General features: G+C 43.3%; 1 protein-coding gene across 1 annotated transcript in view; it reads right to left on the reverse strand.

Moving 5' to 3' along the window:
* Positions 1 to 8,937: 8,937 nt before the first annotated feature.
* Positions 8,938 to 10,856, reverse strand: part of LOC144687610 (solute carrier family 2, facilitated glucose transporter member 11-like) — a 74,719-nt gene continuing 72,800 nt past the window's right edge. The window contains exon 13 of the mRNA XM_078553957.1: positions 8,938 to 10,473. Within this exon, the coding sequence (XP_078410083.1) occupies positions 10,315 to 10,473 (159 nt within the window). The 3' untranslated portion in view covers positions 8,938 to 10,314. The remainder of the gene's footprint in view (positions 10,474 to 10,856) is intronic.

Genomic DNA, 10,856 nt, shown 5'->3' on the forward strand with positions numbered 1-10,856 from the left:
CAGGAGTAGGCCATTCGCCTCCTCAAACCTGCTCCACCATTTGATAAAATGATGGCTGATCTCATTGTTGCTTCAATATCACTTTCCTGTCTACCCCCGATACCCTCTGAGTCCCTTGTCAATCATGAATTTATCCAACTCAGATTGTGGTCAATTCATCAGCTGTCAATCATTGTCTGATCTTGTATAAGTAGAATAAATACTTGATGAGCTAGCAAGTATAAGCTTGCAGTTGTGAAACTGTATCCCAGTGCTTGTCGGTATCTTCAGAAGACGTGAAGTGAAAAAAGTGCAGAGAGTTTACAGGGCTAAATTATGAAGATAAGTGGCATAAACTTGGCTTGTATTTCCCTGAATATAGAAGATTGAGGGATTATCGGATTAAGGTGTTAAATGTTATTAGGGTCAGTAAACAGAATTTTATGGTGCCCTGTGGGCAGGTTTGCAGGTGGGGGGGTGGGGGGACGTCTAAAATTCTATGGGTGCCTTTCCTCCTATCTACCTGCCTGCCCTCAACCTGGCCATGATTTAACAAGCAGCAGGCGAGGCCTTGGGTGGTCCAGCTGTCCTCATGCCAATTGAGGCCCTTAAGTGGCCAATTAATAGCTGTTTAAAGGCCACTTCCTGCTCGGCCACAATGTTTCAGCCAGCGGGAGGAGGTCAGCGATTGTTGGGAAGCCCAGCAGGTAAACCTGCTTGGGCCTTGGGTGGAAAAGAGATCATGTCTCCTTCACAGGCTCCCTTTTCTGATCAGAGGGCCCCCACGTGTTCCCTCCACTCCTGGCCACAACCTCCTCCACTCCCCTCCAGGCCCCACTGAGAACCCCCAACTTTGCCTTTCATCCAGCTCCTGGTTCTTTTCCTTTGAGGACTGGATGAAGTCCCAGTGGCCATCACTCCCAACCTGATTGGCTGGTAGCTCTCAGAGGTGAGATCTCTTCTCCAAATGAGGGTGGAAGACCCACCTCAAGCCATTTAACCTGCCTCAGAGCATTAAATGCTGTGGGACAGCCTGCAGGACTGGGGGTGAGTTTTACGGTGACTTTTTCGGTGGTGGCGAAAAAAGGGTGTAACGATAAACCCAGCAACTACAGGCCATTCAGTTTAACCTCAGTAGTGGGGAAGCTTCTAGAAACATCACTTGGGTGAATGCAGGTTAATTAAGAAAGCCTGCACAGATTTGTTGAAGGCAAATTATGTTTAACCAATGTGCTGGGTTTATTGGTGAGGTAACAAAGAGGGTTGATGAGGGTAATGCTGTTGATGTGGTGTACATGGACTTCCAAAAGGCATTTGATAAAGTGCCAAACAACAGATTGTGAGCAAAGTTATAATGTATGGAATAAAAAGTGCAGTAGTGACATGGATACAAAATTGGCTGAATGACAGAAAACAGAGTAATGGTTAATGGATGTTTTTCAGACTGGAGAAGAATTTGTAGTGGAGTTCTCCAGGGGTTTGTTTTAGGACCCTTGCTCTTCCTGATATATATTAATGACCTAGACCTTGGTGTACAGGCAACAATTTCAAAATTTGCAGATGATACGAAACTTAGAAGCATAATTTTGAACTGTAAGGATAGTGTAGAGCTTCATGGGAGATTCTGCAGTCAAATTAATAATTACATGCAATGGAGTACTAGTCTTTTCAGTGTCAGTAAGGGATCAGGAAATGAGGAAGGATGTATTAAGGTCAGGAAAACTTCTCTGTACAAAGTAACAGTGCAGAAGCCTGGGTTCAAAGCCTTACATATAAGGGAGGCCAAGAAGACCCTCCAAGGATAGGCTGTGAAAACAGCAGCTAGTCCATTTTGTCCACAGAATCTTGGAGCACTCTTGTATGTGAAGCCTAGAAACCCCCAAAATCTGTACTGCTGGCCATGCCAACTTGGTGCAAGAACATGATGTGGGCTCGTTTGTACATAGATGTAGATCTCAATTTTGCGCAATAGTGTAAAACAGGCAATGAAAAATCGGCAGCCACTTTTACCTCTCTCCCTAAAACAGAAATAAAAATGGGGAGACATGTAGACGTGCTCCTGTTTTAAACCATTGCATAAAGCCAAGATCTATCTCAATTCTTTTAAGTTAGAGGAAAAGGGCCTCAAGACAGGTTGTTCTCCATCACTGGTCCATCTCTTGGCTGCTGGGCAATATTCATTAATTCAGACATGTACCTGTCTATAAGATAATTAATATAAATGCAGAAATAAACTGACACATATTAGCATTTAACCTGCTTCCTTATATGGTTCATCAGATGCTTTAAGTAAGCACGAGACTTAATAGTGTTGTACACGGAACATTCTTAATTGATAACCAGCAGCAATCAGCCTAGCTGTATACAGAGAGAATAGGTTTTTGGTTTCTCTATCATTCAAGTGCTATTAAAAACCCTGATCCTTTATAAAGCATATTTTCCCTAAATCAAAGGTGCTTGTCACAATTTTGTCTTCATGATATATCTATTCTCAAATCCTTTGAAGACAATTTATTCAAGTAACAGTTGTAGTTCTGAGGAAGAATTATCCTGAGCTTGAAACGTAACTCTTGTTTCTTTCTCCACAGATGCTGCCAGACCTGCCGAATTTTTCCAGCACTTACTGTTTTAATTTCAGATCTCCAGCATCCACAGTATTTTGTTTTTATAAACAGTTGTCGTTGTTTACTTCAAAGCTACTTCGCTCACACAAAATATCTAAGCCCGAATTTTCGCTGCAGGCACAGGAAATGGAAGAAGGGATCATTTCCAGGTCTCAAACCCATCCCCTGGAGGAAACAGAAATGGACTCTGAGTTTGACGGGGCGACCCCTTAATTGATATGGAGATGGGGGGATTTGACAGCCAATTAAAGACGGTGGGGGTGGGAACAGAGTCAGAACAACTCAAGTGCAGGCCCAACTTAAACTGTCATGGCTGCTGCTTTGCTGCTGTGACTGAACAGTGAAGGTTCACAGAAAATTTCATTTCCACAATGTCTCAGGAGAACTAAAGACCTGAAACCCAGGACAGGGCAGCCCTTAGATTTTCAGATGTGGGCCTGGAGGTCATCTTGGAGATTGTGAGGAGGGGAGGGAGGTCTTCTTCCCAGAAGGTAGCAGCAGAAGGCCACCCACACAGACCTAACTGACATGGATGGACATCACTGCCACTATCAGCAGCAGAAGTGTGGTGAGAAGGACCTGGATTCAATACAGGGAAATGTTCAATGGCCTGATACGCTCTGGCAAGGTGCAGGTGTGTGCTACTCCCAACCTTCAGGATAGGTCTCTGGGTACTCACCCTCCAGTAGAAACATCAGCTGAGGATGCATGCTGCTCCTGAACATGGAAGGAATGTGTGCCCTGGATACTTACTGACATCTCAGAATGGCTCAGAGCCATGCGCTGCTGAGGTCTTGTCAACACTGAAACATGCAGCTTCTAATGTCAAGAGCAGTTGGCATTGACTGTAGAGGTCAGCAGTACCTTATCTCCCTCTCTTCTGTCCTTGCGGGAGAAACGGTATTTAATGCCCAGGAGGGGGACCAAACAGGGTGGAGGTGTCCCCTAGCTTCACAGCATCACACCAGTGAAGGAGGGAGCAATGGAAATAGTTGGAATCACAAGCCATGAGGAAGTCAGCCCTGGCAAGATGAGCACTCATAGCGGAGATGGTGAGTACAGAGGGCAATGTGCTAAATGCACTCCACCCCATCAGCATGCAGAGCACTAAGCTGCATTGGGAAGCCTCAGCACATGCTCAGCTTTTGCTCTCCAAGGCTAGTTCTCATCATTTCTTCTTGCGTCTCCCACATGTGCAGACATCGACCCAAGGAGACCTTCTCCCTTCCAATAACTGGGCCAAGAGAACCAACAAAGAGCTCTAGATGCAGCGTCACACCTTACAAGCATACCCTCCACCAACACAGATATACTTACACCTTGGTGGGTCCTTGCATGCATACAGATAGGGTGGCGCTAGGTGAGGAGCCGGCATTAGTGAGCTGGAAGAGGAGGCAGGGACAGAGGTAGCTTTGGGCAGTCTCCTTTGGAGGATGGAGGACAGACACAGCCCTGTTCAGTTAGGCACAGATGCAAGGCCTCAGGAGTCAAAGAAAAGGAGGCTCTACCTCAGTGGTATTCATGAGAAAAGTAGTACAGGCCAATTGGGTGGAAAATTTTAATTGGGTTGCAAGTAGATTTTAAAAATATAGATTCACTGTTACTTTTTCTTCAAAAAGGTATCTTTGTACAAAAAGCACAAAAAATGATAAAAGTTAAACTGTACAGATTATGCCAAGTGTATAGTTCCTAACATATTTTATAACTTACTCTTCATAACTTACTAACCCTTATAACCGATTAACTCTTTCTACTTACCTCCTGCTCGCCATCTCCCTCCCCCTCGCTGACCCTCCTACTCATCAACCCTCCTGCCTGTTGTCTCTCCCAAACCCTCACAGTGAGTGAAGGCTTGGGAGAGGTGTAGTAAGAGGGAGGAAGCAAGTGAGGGAGCGAGGGACTGGGAGTGGGAGGGTCAGGTAGAAGGTAGGTGGCAAGTGGGAGGGTCAAGAGAGGCGGCAAAAAGGAGGGAAGTGGGAGGATTAGGGAGGGAAACGGCGAGCAGGAGGACCAGAGAGCCGGAGGGTCAGCGACCCAGAGAGTTGGTGAGCGGGAGGGTTGGTGAGCAAGCCACAGCAAGGATAAATGCAGGCGGCAAGCAGCCCCAGACCTGTGTAATGAATACTGTTGCTCCATCTAGACCAACAGCAACAAATATGTGTACATATGTCAGGGCTCACTGAGGCAGTACTGGGTCATGGGCTGAGATTGGAGTCGTCGATTCAGCTCGTGTGCATCACAGTGGTTCAGGGTTTTGAGGACATTAGCTCCTCTACTGAAAGAGTGGCCAATCTCATGGAGAGCCATGTGTGACAGCATTTGGAATGCATGCAGGAAATATGCACTGATATACATAGAATGCAAGGCACACATATATGGATTTGTCCAGTCAGTGCTCCTGATGGTGCAGAGATGTTTGGAGTATTTGCAAGTTGTACCCCTGCTGGTGCTCCCTTCCAGTTATCTGGAGCGTCATCCAAGGGCTGAGGATGTCACTGAGGAGGATGGTCAGTGTTCCACCCCTCACGGGGTGCCGTCATCATCTTTGGTCTTATTGGCTCCTGAAAGTGGGAGAATCAATGTAGCAGGGCAATGAATGAGAGTACCATCACCCCTCCAAGCCATTCACCATCCTGACTTGGAAATATGTCGCTGTTCCTTCACTGTCGTTGGGTCAAAATCCTGGAACTCCCTTCCTAACAGCACTGTGGTATACCTACACCACATGGACAGCAACGCTTTAAAAACGTGGCTCAGAACCACTTTCTCAAGAGCATTTAGGGATGGGCAACAAATGCTTGCCTTTTCAGTGATGCTCACATCCCAGGAATTAGTAAAATAAAATTGATTGGTCATTTTTTTTTAACAATTATTTGTGAATTGAACAATGTCCCTTTGAGCAGCAGTAAGGCTGATTTTAGTTGCAGCCTTTTAAAAATTGATTTTTAAATAATACACTGTTAAAAACAGTTTAATTAGCATGTCAATTATTTAATGATACATACATTGTATGGGACTGTTTAAGCCCTGTTCAGGAATTTGACTGATATCACCCGAGTAGATAGCACTGTTGGAAACTTTGGATACAAGTACATCTTCAACATCATAATTCAAATGTGCTTTACCATATTACAGTTATATACAATAGCACTCACTAATTCTCCAAGAATGCAGCATTATAAAAGATTCCTGCTCATGCACTGATTCTATCCTGTCTCTGATTCAGTGATTTTGCCATGTGCACTCAATCTGAGGTGAGCTCAAGAGCAGCATTTGTTTAACAAAAGTGTCATCATGTAATAAATACTATTATTTTCACTTAGTTCATAGAGTGTTTTATATTGTCCCTATACGGTTCAGCAAATTAATACTGTCCTCATATTGATGCCTTTGGAGAGGATCAGTCATCATAATTGGACCTTTCATTATCAAATTTTGATTGTCATGATGCAGTCTATCTTCCATACCATTAAACTGATATTTCTGGTATCTGTTTTCATTCAGCAACTCAAATTTTTCACTGTTTCATTGACTGATTCCCACAATCTCAGATTAATCGTATCCTAGCTGTGTTATTAACACCTCCGCGTACTCTTACTCTTTTCACAACTGTTGCTGTTTCTTGTGATTTTCCTGCATGTTTTGGTTTGGTCCTTACATCTCCCTTATCTGAATGACATTTAAACTCTGTACACACCATTGAGGTTTCCCATTTACCTTCTCTTTTCTGGGCTGTAAAGCTTAATTTAAGCATCTTTAGTCTTTCTTCATAGCCCTTTATTCATGGGAATCAACTTCTTGCTCTTCTCCATATCTTCAGCAAAGTATAAATTTCCTCTCGTACAATTGCATCCAGGTCAACAAACAGTACTTCTAAAGGGACCTAATAAGTGCATTAAGAAGCTTCAGCATAACTTGCATTTGTATGGTTAAAGGTAACCTGAGATGTAGTGTACTTGGCTTTCCAAAAGGTATTTGAGAAGGTGCCACATCAAAGTAAGAGCTCTTGGTGTAGGGGGTAACATATTTACGCAGATGGATGATTGGTTACCTAACAGGAAGCAGACAGTAAGGATAAGTTGATCATTTTTAGGTTGGCAAGCTGTTACAACCTATACCAATGACTTGGATGAAGGGTCTGAGTGTATGGTTGCTAAATTTACCGATGACACCAAGATAGGTAGGAAAGTAAGTTGTTAAGAGGACGTAGAGAGTCTGCAAAGGAATACAGGCACGTTAAATGAGTGGGCAAAAATTTGGCACATCAAGTATAATGTGGGAAAATGTGAGCTTGTTCACTTTGGCAGGAAGAATAAAAAAGCAGTATATTATTTAAATGAAGAGAAACTGCAGAAGTTGGTGGTCCAGAGGGATCTGAGTGTCCTGGTACATGAATCACAAACGTTTGTATGCAGATACAGCAAGTGATTAAGAGGGCAAATGGAATGTTGGTATTTGTTGCAAGGGGAATGGAATATAAAAGTAGGGAAGTTTGACTGCAGCTTTATAGGACATTGGTGAGACCACATCTGGAGTACTGTGTACAGTTTTGGTCTCCTTATTTGAAGCAAGATATAATTGCATTAGAAGTAGTTCAAAGAAGGTTCACTTGACTCATTGCTGGGATGAAGGGCTTACTTTATTAAGAAAGACTGATTGGGCCTATACCCTTTGGAGTTTAGAAGAATGAAAGGTGATCTTATCAAAATATATAAGATCTTGAGGGACTTGATAGGGCGGATACCAGACAATGTTTCCTCTTGTGGGAGAGACTAGAACAAGGGGACACAATTTAAAAATAAGAGGTCTCCATTTGACTATGGAGATGAGGAGAGTTTTTTTTCTCTCAGAGGGTCATTCGTCTGTGGAATTCTCTTCCCAGAAAGCAGTGGAGGCTGGGTCATTGAATTTATTAAAGGCTGAGTTAGACAGATTTTTGATGGACAAGGAAATCAAGGATTATGGAAGGCAGACAGGAGACTGGAGTTGAGACCACAATCAGATCAGCCATGAGCAAGCTCGAAGGGCCTACTCTTGCTCCTGAGTCCTAGTTTCCTATGTATGGTGCCTTTAACATACAAAATGTGCCAAGAAATTTTTAAAAAGGGGGAAAAAACAAAATTAATAAAGGGAAGGACATTGAGATATGGTTGGATAGTTAGGAGAGATTGCTAAAAGCTTGGACAAAAAGGTTTAGAGGCAGGGAGAGAAATGGAGAGAAAGACTCTGGTATCAATTCTGGTATGGAGATAGGAGCATGTACAAAAGGTAAAGCTTAAGAACAGAAGGTGGGTGACGTTACTCCGGGAGGTTGGGTCAAAGCCAGAAAGGACTTAAAGAAGGAAATAAGGATTTTAAAAGCAATGCCTTATTGGATAATAAGCCTTTGTACGAATAGCAGGTTCAGGGCAATGGGCATTGAATTCTGAACATGAGAAAGGTGGTTAAGTTCTGAACAGGTTGGAATCTAGTGGGGAAAGGGAGGCCAGAAAGGAAGACATGGATGAAATAAAGGGCCAGATTTTTATTTACCTGACCTGCCAAGGAATGAGAGTCAAAATGGAATGGCGAACCTGGCTGTCACATTCCCATTCACACTGTGGAGTTTTAATGCATGATATCACTGATCAGTTCCTGCCCAGAAGCCAGCCTGATTGCCAGTTTTGGTAGCTCCACATCAAGATAGGGCTGACCTTGGAGTCATGGTGAGGGAGAGGGGCTGGTCACAAGGGTTCCTCTGGAAGGCACACTTGACCCAGGAAGTAGGTGAAATGGCACTCACCTCCCGAATGAGAAAAGTTAAATTCAAGAAGCTGAAAGACAATTAGGTTCGCAGTCTCATTATCATATTTATGGTGTTAATCCACCTCCATGAAACAGTTTAATCCCCCACCCACCTTCTTGCCTCAGGTTAAAGCCAGAAATGGGCTTTAATGAGGCAAGTTTAGGTCGGTAATCTGATTTTTAAGACTTTAATCCCACATTCAACCCAAACAGGTCCATTTTTTGGGGGTTAAAATTCTCAAGAGTCTAGACTGACTAGCATTTTGCAGTGACAGGGTTAAGGTAGTGGCAAAGAGTGGTGATGTTATGTAAGCAATCTTGATGAACAGGATGTGGAGTTTGAAGCTCAGCTCAGGGTTGAACAGGATATCAAGGTTTCACACAAACTCTCAGCTGAGAGGACAGACCCTCAGCTTTGTGACTTCCTGGAGACTAATTACTTGGAAGAACAAGAGGTGGTGATGGGGTTGAGATGGTGGTGGTGATGTTTAACAACTGGATGTTTAAGTGTACAAAAAGAAGCTGATTCAACACGTTGGACAGTATCACCAAGTGGCAGCATACAAATAAGGAATAGGACTGGACCAAGTTTAGATCCTTGGGGAACTCCAGAAGTAATGTCGTAGAAGTAAGAAGAGATGGAGATTGTTGCAGATGCTGTAACTACAATCAGGTTGGTAAGAGTGGAACCAAGCAATGGCAGTCCCATTAAGTGGGACAATGAAAGGGAGGTGTTAGAGAGGGAGGATGTGTTTAATCATGTCAAAACTCTGGAAAGAGGTTGAGAAAGTGGAGGGGCTGTAATGCAACATGGTTATAGTCAAAGAGGATGTCACTTGTGACCTTGGTTAAGGCTATAAGGCAGTGCAAGGAACAACTGGAGGAATTCAAACAGGGAGTTGTAAGAGAGATGGGATTTTATACAGGAGGCAACAACAGAGTCAAGGAGTCATTGCAGCACAGGAGGCGGCCATTCAACCCATTGAGTTCACGCCAGTTCTCTATCGAGTAATCCAATGAGTCCCATTGTCTCGCTATATCCCCATAGCCCTGCAAGTTAATTTCTCTCAAGTGCCCATCTAATTTCTTTTTGAAATCATTCATGATCTCTACTTTGAGCACCCTCACAGGCAGTGAGTTCCAGGTCATTACCACTCGCTACATAAAAACATTCTTCTTCGCATACCCATTCATCCCTTGCACAAAAACTTAAATCTGTGTCCACTAGTCTTTGTACCACCAGCGAAGGGAAACAGCTTTTCTTTATCTACATTAACAAAACCTGGCATAATCTTATATGCCTCGATCAAATCTCCCCTCAAACTCCTTTTACTCCAAAAGAATAACATCACCTTCTCTAATCTAACATTATAGCTAAAATCCCTCATCCCTGGAACCATTCTGGTCAATCTCCTCTGCACCTACTCAAGAACCCTCACACATTCTTCCTGAAGTGTGGTGACCAGAACTGGACGTAATATTCTAGCTGTGGCCTAACCAAAGCTTTGTGAAAGTTCAGCATAACTTCCCTGCTTTTGTACTCAGTACCTCTATTAATGAAGCCCAAGATCCTATATGTTTTGCTAACTACTCTCTCAATATGTCCTGCCAACTTCAAAGATTTATGTACATCAACCCCCAGGTCCCTCTGTCCCTCTACACAATTTAGAATTGTGCCATTAAGGCTATATTGTCTCTCACTATCCTTTCTTTAAAATTGCATGATAAAGGACATTGGAAAGGAAACAGAGATTGGGTATTTGCATGAATATGCAATATAAACCTTCATCTGTCATGAGCTCTCAATCCAGTGAAACAGATAATAGGAAAGCTAGACTAGCCATCAGCCAGCCAGACTCTACAAATGAAGTCATGCAACCACAACCATAACAGATATATGCACTAGTAATTACAATATTTTCACAAGTCACAACTCGCTGATCCCGTTGAAATTACGTTTGTGAAACTCCTTGGAAATTTCCAAAAAGGTCTTCCCCTTTGTTTCTGGCAGGAAGATTCCAATGAATAAAGCAGCGACGAAGCTCAGGCAAATGAATGGCACATAACAGAAACTGCCCAATCCCTCCTGAAAGGCAGAAAGGCAAGCATACAATGTTTTTGTTCTAAAGAATGAAGTCATTTGGACGTTTTCTACTTTTACCTTATGTCAGGTTTCCCTCTCCCACCCCTTTACAGCAGTTCTGCCTCTAGGCTTCACCAATGGTAGAGATCCCACCTTAAATCAAATGGTTGTGATTAGTCTAACTCCAGAGAATTGAGCACATAATCTATGTTTCTCTTCTCTTCTCAGACAGCCCCTGGGGATCGAGGATCACTTGTTTCCACTCAGGTTCGATGGGCTCTGAAATGGCTCATAATTTACGATCTGCAGACTCTGCCACATGGGGCAGGTGGTTGAAGGGTTGGGTAGATAGTCGTTTGGAGGGTAATCTAGGCTACCACTTCAGC

The sequence above is a fragment of the Cetorhinus maximus genome, chromosome 12, assembly GCF_964194155.1.
Source record: "Cetorhinus maximus chromosome 12, sCetMax3.hap1.1, whole genome shotgun sequence".
NCBI lineage: Eukaryota > Metazoa > Chordata > Chondrichthyes > Lamniformes > Cetorhinidae > Cetorhinus > Cetorhinus maximus.